This window comes from Bombus impatiens, unplaced genomic scaffold (assembly GCF_000188095.3).
Source record: "Bombus impatiens unplaced genomic scaffold, BIMP_2.2 scf_0033, whole genome shotgun sequence".
Classification (NCBI taxonomy): Eukaryota; Metazoa; Arthropoda; class Insecta; order Hymenoptera; family Apidae; genus Bombus; species Bombus impatiens.
The window spans coordinates 715,716-732,627 of record NT_176452.1 but is presented as its reverse complement, the minus strand read 5'-3'; the positions used below and the strand labels follow the sequence as shown (position 1 = coordinate 732,627).

Here is a 16,912-nt window from a genome sequence, read left to right as displayed (position 1 = left end):
CGCCGCGGCGGTTTAAATGGTCGCCGGAATGCGGTTAAGCCTTTTTGCCATTCGCGCCGTAGTCGCGTTCGCCGCGGCGAGGGATACTACAGTGGCGTGTTACGCGGGCACCGTGCCCCCTTGGCATCTCTGTTTTCACTTCAATATCTTTGAAATATTTTCAACTTTGTACAATTACATTTCATATAATGATAACGATGATAACGATACGTAATACGCGTGTTATCGTATCATAGGAATACAAGGATACAGATAAGCTCTGTTATTTTTAAGCTGTAATGCTAACGCTGATAGGTTAGGCTCGTGATGCAAAAAATAGTCATTTCGAATGGAAGGTCGAATAGAACGATGATTATCACATTTTTTAGAATGTTTCAAGTTAGATCTTGTTGTCGAAGGTTCTGTCAGAAACACTAATGTGAGAATCTTTTTTATTATCTATTATCAAAGTTACTTATCTGCTATGTATTCAAAATTCAGTTTCGTTATCTCTTACATGAATAATCAGAAACGATTGAAAGATTTTCGCTATTCGTATGCTTTAAATCTAATCTATACTCCGATTAGAAGATTTGGTTTTAGTAGGTACTACCAAGAAATAACGCTAATCGAGAAATCCATACCGAGGAATTATCTTCCACTTGCCTCGCCGTTAGCGGGAATTTCGCATCATAAAATATCGCATTGAAAATATCAATATTTGCATAATACATACGTAGGATAGTTTAGTCTAGTTGTAATTTCCTCGTCAAAGTCGAAGAAAGACCGACGATTTCTATGCACGTGTGTCATCCACGTGACAGCAATAAGGAACTTATACATTGTACTCTATTTTTGCCCGGTAACACGTTTCACTCTTTGATCGAACGACGTTTATCTGCATTCGTGTGTGTATACGTGTGTTACGTGTAGCGCCAATTGCAGCTGCCTAGCGCCATTAATTACGTAAACCCCGGTAAGTACCGCGTAAACTTGGACGTCGCGGAGGATAGGAGGAAAGGGATTCTCGTTACGGAAAGAATGATCATTGAATTCTACGAAGTTATTTCTATTTTCTGAATCTCGGTGGTTTATGGTTTAACAGATTAATCATCCCGGTGAAAAATCAATTTTCTCAACGGAACACACGGTCAACTGATTCTTGGAAACGAGTGCCGCCTCAACGTCGAGGCATGTATTTTAGCGCGGAAACGCGTCGTGCTTAGAAATCGTTAGACTGGTCTGTCAGGCCTATTAAGAATCTTCATCGACTCTGTAATATCACGGCGCACGAAGGTCGTGCCAAGTCCTACTTTTATGCGCCGCAAACGTTGGAAAGTAAAATACGCGGTTGCAATATTTCTCTTTCCGTCCGTCGATGACAAGTTGAATTCGTAATTGACTCGAGCCATAGGAATTTTTCTATGATCGTTAATATTCAACGGAATATCAGATGCTAAGAAATTTTTTGTGCAAACACGATACCACATATTCGTCGTTAAGTATTATGAAAATCAGTATCTGCTAATCTATATATTATAACTTAATGGTAATACGATAAATACATTTTTTTAATGATCTGTATACTTCTGAACATATTGCCTGTGCGACAAAATGATAAAATGCGATAAAAATGAAAAAGTTTTTATTCCGTTTGAATATAGAAGGAGAGTTTTGAAAGATCTGGATATTCCGTGTATGACGAAGTTTTTCTAATTCGAGGCGCGAAATGCATCGAGTATCGTTAACCTGGTGTGACTTTCCCCTTTGTAGAATGGGTTACCGGGTTGTCAGTACCGATCCTCTCGAGTTTCTTCATTGTAACGAGGTGTCAGGGTATATTGGTACGATCCTGCGATCCCCGGGACACATTCAACGAAGACGCCGGTTCGTCTTACGTCTGGACCTTCCTTTTTCGTGGTATTCGCACGCAACCCCGCCTAGCCTCTCCTTTACCATCGACCAGGACTTCATTCCGTTGCTCATGCAAATTCTCCAGTTGAAGGTTCCTGGAAAATCGCGCGGCACGCTGGAACGCGAGCGGAGAACGGGTCGCGCTCATAAAAATGTACGCGTTGTCGTCGGTATCGTCACCTCCAATGTGCTCGCCCGATTCTGGAATTCAGTGGGTGCAGCGTGCATGCACTTTAGATAGACGCACATATATACGCGATAAGCCATAGTCTAAGTTTCGATTTCAGCGAATCGGCGAAAGCAACGTTCGAAGAAAGTCGATGGCGCGCAGCCACCACGAAATTCGCGGTATCATTTTCACTTTGATCATTTTCCTTCACGGTCTGAATCGGTTTGTGCCAGTTACGAACGGCTGGTCCGCTACAAAAGGAAATAAACGTCGTGTTCGATATAGTAAGAGCATTGATTTGATATCGAGAGCTGTTCAACACGTTTTATCTACCTCGCGCCGATTTTAGCCGCGTAACGAAACGAAAGTGGAAATACGGCGCCCGACCGCCCTGATTTACTATTATTAAAATAAGTCTCTATCTCGGGTTCTCTCTCTCTCTCTCTCTCTCTCTCTCTCTCTCTGACATACACACACACACACCCATATTCCTCCTTCTGACTGACGTGGGTACTGCATTCTGATAATACTGAAATGTGGTTTTACCGAGAGCGCGTAACGGTCCTTGCGGTTATTGCAAAACAATTCAGCCTGGCGGTATCGGTTTTATACGCAGGTGGGTTTGGCATCTCTCGAAGGTATTAGTTAATATTCTACATAAGTATAAGCTGTAAGCAATTATTTTCCCGCTCTCTTTCTCTTTTTCCTCGTTAAGACGTTACATCGTGTTACTCCCACCACGAATATTCGCGGTGGTGGTTGGTTACTCTCGGTTCTTTCACCAAGATATCTATAATTATGCCTTTCCCTCGGGAGAGCAAGTGGGTGCCTATTTTTGTGCAGGAACTCCTCCGACGTTGTACGTATAAGTGCATCTCCGGCTGTGACGTAATTCATTCATTCATTCATTCATTAAGTTCGGCCGCGTGGGAGAGGCTGCTGCTCTGATAAGTATCGTAGTAAAAACGTTAGGTCACTCTTAGGACTTTTAGTTTTATCGCTTCTAATTTTCATTCCGCGTTCTTAAAATCGATATTCCGTTTCTTGCTTGATATAAAACTTGAATTTTACTCCTCTTTGTTTGCCAAATTTGTAGAAGAATTGAAGTTGAATATATAAGTTTACACATAGAATTTTTGTTACTAATGCAATTTATTGGTTAGACTATATATATTTGGAGTCGAAACATTTATTCCTCTTCGAATTTTAATTTCATAGAAGAATTTCGTTGTACTGAATTTTTGTAATTGATATTAATTACTGGTCATTTTATGCCGTTTCCGATACAAGAGAAAGAAGTACACATTAATAACCGATCATTTTTCTTCTGTATCAAATGTCTGGTCGACGAACCAGGATGCCTGCACCACCTCTGTAACAAGAATTAGGAGGTTGATCGCCGAAATGTCAGACAAGTAAAACTTGATTCGGGAATGCCGACCGGCATCAACGGCGGCCAGAGAATCTTTTTCTTTTTGCCATTTTTTCCTCCCTCCTTCTCCGTAATACACTCCATACCACAATTCCCCTCTCTACAATACAAAAATAGCAAATTATCAATTTTAATTTCCGTCGCGAGTTTTATCAAACGTACATTCTGATAACGAATCATTCAATTTTTTCATGGATAAGAACCTGCATAGAAAATGATCGAAGTTTTTACCCGATACTGCAAGCAAAATAAAAAGACAGGAGAAAGAAAAACCTCGTAGGAGTAAATACCGTGTTGGCCAATTAAAAATTCGAAATTGATTAGATCGTAAGTAAGAGAGGACGTATCGAAAGGAGAGAGAGAATGTTGGCGGTTCGCAAGTTCTCTCGCACGTTCCTCCCGCGCACCTACTCCCCGATACGGCACTCCTTCCTCTTTACTCGATCGCAACGGCATGGCATGGCGGCAGCACGGCGGTTGTCCTCTTCTTATTGCATTTCTCGTTCTTCCGAGGCGGCATGCCAGACTCGCTCCTCTCTGCTTCTCTTTCTCTCCTGTTCTCTCGACTCGATCGAATGAGAAACAGAGAAGAATATGTATAGCCAAAGACAGTCCTCTAGAGTGAACAGAGGATGGAAAGAGAGGAGGAGTGGAATTGAAGAGGGGAGAAAAGGGAGGGAAGAGAAAGGAAAGAAAAGGTGGAAAGAAGGAGACAGACGTAAGAACGGCGAGTAACTGGCAATTTCTGTGAGTCAATCGAGCAAGGAAAAAGACGATGGAGGAGAGATGTCTTTCCCCACGTCTGTATTCCATAGATACAAAAGTGGTATCGATGACGATGCGTCAGTAGCGCGGAAGTCGTCGTCAACGTTCGTCTAGCGCGATATATGTGACGGTTCACGCGAACGTCGATGACGCGATGTGCATCCCGTTTCGTGGGCGGATCTCGTCTCGTGGGCAGAGCTTAATGGTGTCTGGTCACCGGGTCGTTTCCTGGCTACTATCCCCCAGATACGTCTGCCGTATTTCGTATCTCGCGTAGGTTGTTATCCATGGTAGTATCTCGCGGCATGCTTTCCAAGTGCATCCGTGTACTCACGCGAATACACGGGGCGGATACACAGTGGAGCCCGGAGACTCCTCGTAATTGGACTTGGCCGTCGGATAGTAACGCGTTATGGTCTGTGATTTTTTTGAACGAGCTTTACCTGTTCGCTACGTACTTCGCTACCTTCCTCCGGTTACTCTTGCTCCGATTCGAACAAAGTAGAACAGAAAACGCCAGCGGGTCTTTATGAATTTGCCGATAGCGAAGTAAATTGGCAGATGTGTGTGGGTGGTGGCTCGTCGCGTTGGGTCGTTAATGTTACCTTTAAATCAAAGGGGTTGTCTAAGTTGGTATTTAGAGTAGAGAGTTGTTAGTCGGAAGAATTTAACGAGCTCGCTCGCGAGGCAATTAGAAAATTCGTCTCGGAGGTATGTCTCGGCGCCGTTGGCTGGCGAACATCGTGTGTATCATCGTGCACAAGGAGAAAATCCATGGATCGTTCGGCTTCTTGCACGCAACGCGCCGATTTCTGTGTCCCCCGCGAACCGTTTCTCGCGTGGAACGCGATGCCGCCGCGGTGTTCCGTGACTTTCGAGCCGTCGACCGGTACCTGGTGAGAGAGAAAGAAAGCATTTTGCACGTCGTGCGCGCGCGCGCGCTCACTTTCGTAACTGGAGTGGATGAGTCGCCTGGTAGTACGAGGCATTAGCCGCGAGCGCGCCAGAGACTTGGGCACGACGAGATTTATGGCTTCGCCTCGTATACGGATGTGTACATCCAGTGACCAGGAAGAGAAACGTGCCGTCACGTTCGCATATGTGGCTCCGCTTAAAGGGATTGTCATCTCGGGATAGTTCGAATCGTGGGATTCGTTTTTGGGGACAGAATTCCACGAAAAGTAATTTCATGCCGTGCTCGTCACCGAATGCTTTTTGCTTTGATATCGCGGGAATTCAGTCTGCCCAAGGTTAGAGAACGATCGAGCAAATCGTCCAACTGGCACAGGAAAAGAAAATGATAGAAGAAGTCGCTTGTCGAATTTGTTTTACATATTTAAATGTCGACACAACGTTCGGGTGTAATCTGTGCACGTTTTAAATGGTCTTTGCTGTTATCATCTTGTCCGTCGAAGCTCTCGTTGGAAATGTTACGCGATTTCGAGAAAGTTAATGATCCATAAATGACGAATTAGCGCAACACTCTGCTCAGAGTTCGCGCGGGTCACTATGGATGCAGAGCGCTCGTACAGATTTCTAGCGGAGTTCACATAGATTTCTCTTATCTGACGGCTATCTGTTGTGCGAAGTAACGGATCATCGGACATTGGCAGACCTACATATCGTGTGACGGGTCTGCGAAACTCGAGCGCGAAACTCTGCGATCTTTTTCTATACGAGTTAGTGTCAATGGGAGTAGCGAATCGGTATTTGACTGCTGTACAGACTGAATCACGTGCCACGTAATATACGCTGAGTTGACTCTCTAGCTACAGTACCGATGATACGTTATCTGCTTACTTTCCCCTTGGACTATAGGTTGTAATGGAATTTTCACGCCCTTCTCGCTGCATACGGACAGATTAGCAAGCGCGTTTATGCACGTGTATCTCGAAAGAGCGCATGCTCTCCTCCGCATTGTGCTATAATTTTTTCAATTCTAGCTCGTCGGCGATAGCGATCGTTGCCTCGCGTAACGGAACCACCTAACGCCGAGCCTGGCTAAATTCCATAATTTATATACAGACTTCTCGCGAGTCCAGTTCGCGAGCCTCCCGGACACTTGTCTCAGTTATCTGCGAACGGGATCAAAGAAATTTATATACGGTACGTTCACTTCCAAAGCGAGCGTGCCGCACGCGTGTTACACGCAGGGTTACCGCGTTCTGCGCATTGTGTTTTCTCCCGGGCGAAAGGTGTACCTCTCGCTGCCTCCCCTCGGAAAATATTCGGCCAGCCAGACGGGTGTGCCGCGCCCTGTGCGAAACATACAAATCAAAACGCGTAATCAGCCAAAAGGGATTTGTCGGGGAAAAATTGCGGGACTTTCATCCGGATACCCGACGTTCGAGGGTGTGCGGAGCAGAGAGATAGGAAAATAAAGAGACGAGAGAGACAGCTTTATACAGTTCAGCCTAAAGAAGAGAAAGAAGAGAAAGGAAATTCATCCCTTCTCCTGGTTTTTTGAAGCTCGCTCCGCAGGCAGACAGCCGAAGCGACCGTTCGATATCACGAAAACCTCTCCCCTCTCTTCGTGTCTCTCTTGTCTCGCGGTCGCCTATCCCAACGAGAGAGGAGAGCCGATCGATTCGCGTCGACGTACTACTATGGCCTGCTTACACGGAGAGCACTGACCCCCAAGGTCGCTCTTACACGGCTGCACGTGCTGCCGCGAATTGACGTTACCACCCTTTCCCTCTTCCGTCTCCCGCCAATCTCCCCCTTCCCCCGGCGAACATCGCAACGTGGTCGACTCGCGGTTCACACCGTACACCGTCATCGCTACCCCTCCCCTCTTTTTCGCCAAGCAAAATTGCTCTTCAAAGTTTCCTCTCGTCGCAGCGTCACGTCGCGTCGCGCCTCTTTCTGGGCCGCCGACCTCTTCCGCAGCCTCCTCGCGCGCGCCCTCTTTTGCAGACGCGGCCATGCGTTGTCACATACGTGTACACTGTACACGTAGTACGTACGTTCCTCGCCATGTCGTGTTTCTTCCATTCTTGTCCTCGTCTCTTTTGCGCGCGATTTGCGCCTCTTCCTGACTCGGTTTCTGCTTCTGCTAATTTTGGACGAGTTTCAGTCCAAGCCGAGTGGGATAGGTTGGGAGAGGATGACGACGTTCTCTTTGACGTTCGTGATTCCGTTTGTAGTTATGTTTGGTAGGTGTATTGGGTGTGTGGATGTTTGCAAGAATCTCGAAGATTGTTGTAGATAATTTGGTTAATTTGGTTTGGGTTGAATAGACGATGATGTGTGATGAATTTTCAATGTTAATTTGTCAATTTTCTTAACCCTTAGAGTGCTATGGACGCATATATGCGTCTGGCGAAAGCTATCGGTGTGGACTAAGGACACATGTATGCGTTTTCTGTAAGTGTCCGTCATGGACTAAAGACGCATATATGCGTTTGTCAATTTTTCCGAACACCTACGCAGAAGTAATACTGTTACGTTTGTGTGAGATAAATATAAATGCATTCCTTATATATGATGCATATATTTTATATCAAAAATCTACTGCTTCGAAAAAAAAATTTAATGAATTTCATTTAGCGTTGATACGAGACATTTTACGAAAATATTTCCAACGTAGAAGCATGTTAGGAGGAGGAAAAAGAAAGTCTGAGGATTTACCACTTTGTTTAATCGATAGGCTTTTTTCATCAAAATGCCCTAATCGTGCCGGCACAACACAATTATCAAGAAGAAAATGTGTTTGTGTGAAAAATAAGAGAAGGAGCGACACGCGATACGAATGTAGAAAATGCGATATCGGATTATGTATCGATAATTGCTTTGAAATTTTTCGCACGCAACTGAATTATTAACTCTCTCGTGCAAAAGAATTACTATAACTTATTACGATTTGCGCTTTGAATAGTTAATCGACAGAGTTCAGTCTAGCGAAAAAGTACTCCGTCCACAGCGACCGTCAGCGCTGGCCGCGCGCCGTCCGTGCGGACCGCATAGGCCGCGAATGTTCAGCACTCTAAGGGTTCATTGATAGACGATATTTCATAAATCTTTAAATAGTCGGTTCTGTTTTAAGAATATTTTTTTACTGATAAATGTCATTATTTTTGAAGCTTGATCGTAGTTTCACTTGCTATTCAAATATGCTAAATAGTCAAGCCTGGGAGTCTTTCATAGTGCGTCACATGTACATATTTCATGTTAATGTGTGATGCAAAATTGGCGCATCAGACATGTAACGTGCGGTAACTGGATAGCTCTATGATCTATATTTAATTCTTTTCAATATTAAATTAAACTCAATCACAGAAATTGATCTAGCAAGACGCAAATCTTATAATGCATTTAACCATTTATTTTGTCACAGCAATTAACTATTCATGAACTGTCGAATGAAAATGACCAGTTCGATAAGGAAAACGTAACCAAACACAATTCGAGCGAACGTTAAAATTCTCGTTCTCCATTAAAGACTCGTATTAATGCAATATTAACATAATTCCTGTATTCTGGCTACGATTCACGGTCTTTTTCGTAAAATATATCGATCAACCTTGTTCAATTAGCGATTCGATGGTCTCGACTTTTCGACTGCTGGGTCATGCGACAGAAGAACGAAATACGAGGCACTTCCTTCCTCGCTGAGAAACATTAACGCCTTGATTTGCGCACGAATTTCGTATAAATTATCTGTACAATGGAAGTGGCGTTTATTTCGGCGCGATATATTGCAACGTATGAGTCACTCACAGAAATAAAACTAATCGATCTCACTTTCTAAAAAATTGTTTAATTATAGTCTTTCATTATAGTGACTTTACCATTTTCAAGTTACATGCAAATTATTAATAAATTTATGTAATTATCGTCGCTATTATTAGATGCAAACTATAAATGTTCTTCGATAAGAATGGAGAAAATAGAGAAGAGCGGGTAAAAGGAATGTAAATCAAAGTGAAACAGAAATAGGTGGCACGTGGGTCGACGAGTATGATGTCGGGTGCTATTCCAGTGGAAAAGAGACGAGACCAAAGGGGAAGTGGTTCTCTCGACTCGCGACCCTCGGTGTTCCTTCTATAGTTAGTTTAGAGTTTAGGTGGCTCCTCCTGGTTATTTTTAGAAATTTCGCGCCTTTTCACAGTTGCTCACCGTCGACCTGGCGGCACGCCAGTTTCGGGAAGATTCGTGCGTCTGGCCTAACCGGCACGATGATACACGTGCAAGCGGCGTGTATGTCTGTGAAACGAAGGCGGAGGATTGCTTGCTGCGTTCGTTGCCTTGCACACGGACATACGCGCCACGTATGCGGCGTCTCTCCTCTCCTTTGGCTTCTTCCTCGTTCTTCGAGAGACTCTTTCCTCTTGGCCCCGTTCGAGACTTTAAATGGATTCAACTCCAGCCTCCGATTAATATTTCATCCAGCGATGATTTTCAATTTGGGTCAGTTATTCGAGTTCTTAGTAGAATTGACGTTCAAATAAAATCGATAGATTCGTTATTTATTTGCATTTGTTAGAATCAATCGACCCTGGATGATAGATAGTATTGGAACGGTTGATAGGCGTGTGATCTAAAGGAGAAAAGTAGAAGGTGCTTTTTTTCTCGGTTTGCCGGGCATTAATTAAAAGTTCACGCTGCGATTGCAGCGGCCAGGTAAAGTGAAACCGGAAGACGCGGCTGGATGTTTTGCAGGCCGAGCGTAACGTGTTCCAAGATATTCTACATATAGCTAGGAATTTTTGTAATTTAAATCGATAACTGACCGTCTGTGTTTTGTGTAACGAGACACAGTCTCATGGAAGCGGGTGGTAAAAATCGACAAGGTTTAGTGAATCCAGTGCGGGTGATTGAACTCAACGAAACGAAACAAGAGAAGAAAATAGAAGAAAAGAAGAAAAATAAACAGAAAAATAGTAGAATTAACGAGCTCTTCCTCTGTCACATCGGAGAGGAACTTGGGATTTTATATTTCAGGCCAAGTTCGTTTCACGTCCGATCTCGGGATATCTATATATTTCGCATCTTCGTTTCTCTCGTGTCAGATAAAATACCGAAATCGTAAAATAACTACTATGTGTAACTACATATAAATTGGTTCACATTAACAGAATGATGTATGAAAGTGCAGCGATCGTAAAGTGAGCGGATCGGATTCAGGTAAGAGAAACGTACTTCCTCACCGTGAATCGACGCTTCGAATCGACGATGTACTTTTCATCGTTAGATTCCTTTATTAAACCATCCCTTCTCCGCCATTTGTTACACTAACCTCGCCACTAATACATGTTTATTCGGCATCGAACGATACACACCGGGAATTTATCAAATGTCGCAAAATACGGTTTACCACGCCGATGTTGTCCGGAATTCAATTATAAATGTATTTACGAGCATTGCCCGGTTAATGGTTCGTTTTATGAACGAGCTGTTGCGGAACGAAATTTATCCGTAAATCGACCGCACGTAATCGAACCGCTATACAGACAGACAGATAGAGAGAGACCGATATACGAAGAGAAAGGCTTCCTGTCGTGAAACGCGCGTCGACATTGAGCGATTGTATCCCGAACGTTGTCCTTGAGGAAAGAGTTACGATCCGTATCCGCGGTAGAGAGGAATCTGGACCAACCGGATTTCCACCGATTGTGCCAGACGCTATGGATGACACAGTTTGCAGAAACGCCCACGGTGTCGTATGTCCCTTCGAACGCCTCCGCAACTGTGGCCACGTGCTTTCAAAGGATAACCGTTACCATATTGATCTTCCTTTTTTTCTCCTCTAGTAGGGTAGGATCGTTAGAACCCTCACCAAAACTTCGATATCTTAAGATTCCTTCTTGTACTTTGCACAGAATAATGAAACTTATACGTACATTACGAGACTCCGTTAGTTAGACAACGAAAAAACGAGAGAATATCGTGTACTTGAGACATAGCAAGAAAAGATATCTAAACGAGAAGATAATTCGAATCGCTATCACGCTACTGATTTATGATAATTACAACTGAGGATATTAACATCAATGGAATTTTTCTTTTAATGGGAAGTTATATCTTCGTAGAATGGTCGTCGAGCTGTTTGTCGCGCCACTAATAACGATGTAAATATCTTTATACGCAGATTGCTTAAAAACTGTTCCTAAAAAATTTGGCAAATAACAAAATAAATTACATAGCTCGACTGGAATATTTTTCTGACCCACATAATCCTATTTTACTCGGTTCTCTGGCGGCTCGTACGCAACGTCTTCTATCGTGGCAAAGATAGACCATAGTCTATTTAGTCTGGCTCGTAACCGGCAGGGAATCTCTCGAGATAAACGATATCGATGGCATCCGGTTTGGGTTCAGGGTCGATTCGAAGTTAGCTCACTCTCACGTGACACGATCTCTTTCCGTTGTCCGCAGTCAGCCTTCACCCTGAATATAGGATTGCCGAGGTGAAAACAGAGCCGAGCTTGTTCCGTCCCGACTAATTAGCGACGTTTCACGGCTGTCCGCGAACGCTAACTGCTTCTCTAAAGAAAAAATACTATCGGCGTATCTCGCAGCATCTTTGCAACTCGTGCGGGTGACACTGTCCTTCGGTAAATCGCCTTGATCCCTGATTGCACTCAGGCTTAATTCGAATAGGGAGAAATGGGATTGTCTCTTTTTATACTGCATTCTAAGTAGAAGATTTCTTGCGAATAGTATATGTATTTTTTTATTTATTTATTTATTTAAATTTTACAATTTGTCCAGTAGGACATTTGGTAAAATATTATAGCTTAGTGGGTATAATAATATAACATGTGGGTGGCTACCTCCAGCGGGGTACCATCTTCGTGTTTGTTAGGTTATATCCTTTGTGGTATATGTATTTGACTAGTAACCTATTAATTGTTAACATAAGTCTATTAATCTATTATCGTATTAGGTATTAGGTTGTCTGAAATGTTTCTTTCGTTTTATAAGGAATTAATACAAGCACAATGTTTTTTGTTTTATATTAGTTTATTGAATCAATAGAAATAATAATAATAGAAATAGAACGAAATCGATCATATGTAATTCAATAAAATAATATAAAACAAATGATTGTTCATCTATTATCACCTTATGAAACGAAAGAACCTAATAATAACAGACTTCGCAGTTAGAACGTCGAAGCAGTCAATAGTAGCTATATGGACTTTGATTTTACGAGGAAACGATGGAAAAGACCAATTGTAACAATTTATGTTTTAGTATCTACATCTAAATAGTTTATCGTATGAAGCTACAATATGACTACAATAGACTAGAATACGAATAGATTTTAGATGAGAAATATTCGTTCGTCCCAACAGTTTGAATCGTCAGTTTCAACGTATCTGATATACTTAATCTAAATATCTCGTTTCGATTATTTGGACAAGTTACGTTCGTCTGAATAACCATAAAATTTCTTTTTCTTCTGCCTGTTACAGAGGAGGAAGAGATCGATGTGGTAAGCTTCGACAAACCGTGCAGACCAGCGGTTTTACCAACGAATCCAAGTTTGGCCGACCAGCAACACTTTCAATTAACAGTTAACACCGCGTTCAAAGAGAAACCACCAGGTTCGAGACCTCGTGGTCGACCGCCCTCGAATCCAGCACGGAAAAGAGCTGCCCAGGTCGAGCAAAGGCCAGCGAAACGAGCTCGTCACAGGACCTGTCAGAGGAGAAACAAGGTAGGACGCACCATGTCGTCTACGTCCGTATCGTCTTCGTCCGTATCGTCTTCGTCCGTATCATCTTCACCTTCGATGAGATCAACCACATCAAGAAGTTCCTCCGACGATGAATTAGACACTGAGAAGAGGAGAGAGCATAACAACATGGAACGTCAAAGGCGGATAGAGTTACGAAATGCGTTCGAAGAGTTACGCATTCTCGTGCCAGCTGTTGAGAAAAAGGAGAAGGCACCGAAAGTCGCGATTCTCAGGCAAGCGTCTGCATATCTTGCTTCGTTGACCTCGAAGGAAATGGGCAATGCAGCCAAGGTGGCGGATTTGAGGCGGCAACAGGAGAAACTTCGAGCGTCGCTCAGTTATCTAAGGAGGAGTCTCGCCATGACGCGCTAAGGGAGAGACTCTGACCGTGTCGGATTTACTCCAACACGACAAAGATAATACCTTGCTCGGAACGTTGTAGAATCGAACTTGTTACCCTGGTGGATCAATGACAAATCTTCACTCGGCGTTTCGAGATCAGACGCGATTATCGAAAATAAATGCCTTTACGCGAATGATAAAGACCGCCTGCCTTGTCCGTTTCGATCTGGGTATTCACTTTCGGTCGCGCGACAGACGAGTGGGAAGAAGGCACTTCAAACAACGTGTTTCGGAGAGTCAGAAGTGCGCTGTTTGAAGAGACATAGAAGAGCCTGGTCCTGGTCAAGAGAAAAGAGAAAAAATACTGTGTTGTGGTTCTGTGATTCACTTGGGCGGATATGGGAAAACCGAATCTTTTAAAATCTGTTTTACCATAGAAGAAACAAGTATATATGTGTATAGACACTTGCGTAAGAACAAAGAGAAAGTTAGGCCGAAGGGAGAATCGAAGGGTGGATCAAGGGTGAATGCGTATCGAGAACAAAGAAGGAATACCGTTCGCGTCGAATCGGCATCGAGTGCTGGAAGAAATCGAAAGAACCGACGCAAACAGCTTCGAAAAGAATATTTATACGTATAGGTATATTTATAGAAAAGATACTTCGAATGGCGAGTTAATAAAGAGAGGCGGAGAATTGATCGTAGATTGCTTTGGCCAAATTCACGAAGTTATCTATGAGAACGCAAAATTGAGTTTAGCTAGTTTAGAGAGAAAACGTTATCGACAATAGATCTTCAGTTTTTTGTTTTTTTCTCTCTTTTTTTGTTAATACACATACATGTTACATTAAGAAAAATTCACGATTTACGAGGCTGAATCGTCGCGAATAGCGTCAATTCCATTTTTAATCCTTCGAATTCTCGATCAGTGTCATCTTAACGCGTTATAGACTAAGACCGGTTTCCGAGCTGGGGAATGTTATATATATTTTAGAGAAAATGTTTTAAGTTCATGAAGATATTCGAAACGTTCGACGAGATCGAACGACACCGCAGTCCGCTATTTATCACGCATTTTTTACGCGTTTCTGCACGTTTTGTATAACACGCTCGTATACACACGAGCTTTTCTTTTTCACGTAAAACATGCATTTAGGCGAGTCGAGACAAATCCGACGAGAGAAAGCCAAAAATGAACAAGACTCTACGATTGTTATTAATAATAGTCTCGACTGTATTGGATTTGGAATCGGCCTCGAATCGTTCGATATCTCGTCGTTGTTTGGAATTTCGTTCTGCGATGCGAAATCCATGTACGACGGAGGAAAACGAGGCTTATTATCGAACGTTATCCGACGTTAGTTGCACCGGTTCCGAACTAACTGGTCTTAGGACGCATTTCAAAGCTGAACCGGTTTCTAGGTATATCTTTCATTTTTAGGAAATGAACGAGAAAAAGAATAATATAGAAAAGAAAGAAGAGTGGGAAGCACACGCAGATTCTTTTTCCAAAACTCGTATCGATAAATCGCAATAAAGATACGAAAGAAATAGCTGCTCGTGATGCTGCTTGCTTTTTACATCAGCGATTTTGTATGAAATAGTCGAGATAAACCTGTAGTTTGACAGGTTGCCATTTAAACTTGTACAAGATATTCGCCTTATAATTACGGTACTGGTATTGTCATTCGATCGAAACGAAATTCGTACAGATTCACGCATTATCGTACGAGTTTTGGTAATTGAACGAGTGCAAGGCACGAATTACGCGTGTGACTTCAGAACTGTTATATTCCTCGCAATCCTCGCAATTTCACGTAATTTGAAAGATTTCAAGGTAGAAATTATAGCAAGTCTCATTAATATTATCTCATATGATCGAGCAAAACCGTCGAGATCCCGAAATCCCGATGAACGTGTTCCAAAGAGAGGCGTGTTTCGCGTTACGGGTAGGAAACGCGTGTTCGACAATGCCATTCAACATGGAAAAAGAAAAACCATAGATGACTGGTCTGTTAACAATACCTATTCACAAATATCTTCCTTATCGAATTCCATTGTTTTCTCCATTGCAATCTCGCGTTGTTTTTTTTTTTTTTTTTTAACAGCGTCGCTAATAGTAGTTACTTACCGATCGATTGATGATCGCTGTGCGATCTTTACGTTTTTCGACGTTTCACGCCTTCGCTAGCATGAATCTAAACGCGTTCTATAGTAGAGTGATTGTATTCTGGTAATCTTGCAAGTAGGTGAAAGATCGTATGAGTCACAAAACGTGTAGGTAGAGACAGTTTGCACCTAGTACATACGCGTTATGTATGTACCGTAGGGCACAGAGAGAAAGTCATAGACATACACGCATACTACAAAGAGATAATATTAGAAATTTAGTCCGGGTACCTTACACACACACACATATATTCCGTTTTTGTTACGAATACATCAGATGCATCTTCATTTCGGATCATTTCGGTACGCGTAACGATATTAGCGAAATTCGGGTTTGGAGTCGAAGTCCTGTCTGTCTTTTGTCTACCTTCTTCCTCGTTCTTCTAATCCGGTTATGGCGCAAAACGGATACAAACGCGACAAAAATCTCGTAAATGGTAGTTTTCATTCTTTTCTTCGCGCCTCTGTTTCCTTCTTTCCGCCGATATTTCGCGCAGATAAATACGCCACGAAGATCGACGAAGCACACCGATCTTCGTGGATGAGCGCCTATTCACGTGTGTTCAGTTTTTATATGCGAGTGTGTAGAACTCTTTAAACTGGTGCAATAAGAGACACGAAAGAATATTACCTTCGTGGTAGATCGTTATTTTGTTGTTAAACGATCATCGGTATCTAGCTTATCCAAGAAAGAAGTAGACAGGGCGCTGAAAACTCGAGACTAAGGATCGAATTGTTCACTTTCTTATTTTCTATCATTTCTCGTTTTTATAATACAAACGATCGATCCGATATCTGTGCTCGGTTTCGAAGCTTTTCTACGGCTGAGAAACGTCGAGTTGGAAAGGAAGAGACGTCAGATCTCGCGCTACCAAGAGATTGTAAAGGTTGAAGAGAAAACTAACCTCGATTAGCATGTTTTCATTTTTTTTTGTATTTAGGACTTTTTGTTTTCCTTCGTACACGGTACACGTTCGTTAAGGTGGATGCTGAACGGCAACACACGGTTTTATAACAAGAAGGAAATCTTTTTTATCTGATTAAGATTCGTGCGGAATACGCTTTTTAAACGCGTGTAAATAATGTACATACATATATAGGACAATATATAAACATGCATAAATAATACATAGCCATGTATGCATGTACATTGCAAATTATAGACGCTGAAGCGTGTAAGTATGTAAGGGTAGAGAGAAAGAAAAATAGATCGAGAGGGAGGGACAAACTTGGGTGGGAGAAGAATAATACTACTACCAATTATTATTATTATTATTATTATTATTATTATTATTATTATTATTACCATTATTATTATTACTACTACTACTACTACTACTACTACTGCTACCACAAAACTAATACTATTGCTACTACTACTACTACTACTACTATTACTACTACTACTACTACTACTACTACTACTACTACTACTACTACTACTACTACTACTACT

The 16,912-nt window shown here is 42.3% G+C and overlaps 1 protein-coding gene across 3 annotated transcripts in view; it reads left to right on the top strand.

Moving 5' to 3' along the window:
- Positions 1-16,646, top strand: part of LOC100749108 (transcriptional regulator Myc-2-like) — a 29,995-nt gene extending 13,349 nt beyond the window's left edge. For 2 of the 3 annotated variants that reach the window (XR_002946991.2, XR_002946989.2), the window contains exons 3-4: positions 12,680-13,439; positions 13,483-16,646. Coding sequence is in view for 1 of the 3 variants with exons in the window: in XM_024368749.2 (XP_024224517.1) it covers positions 12,680-13,317 (638 nt within the window). In the remaining 2 variants the exon portion in view is untranslated. Of the gene's footprint in view, positions 1-12,679 lie in introns of all 3 variants that reach the window. The other variant, XM_024368749.2, reaches the window with a different exon arrangement.
- The last annotated feature ends 266 nt before the right edge of the window (positions 16,647-16,912 follow it).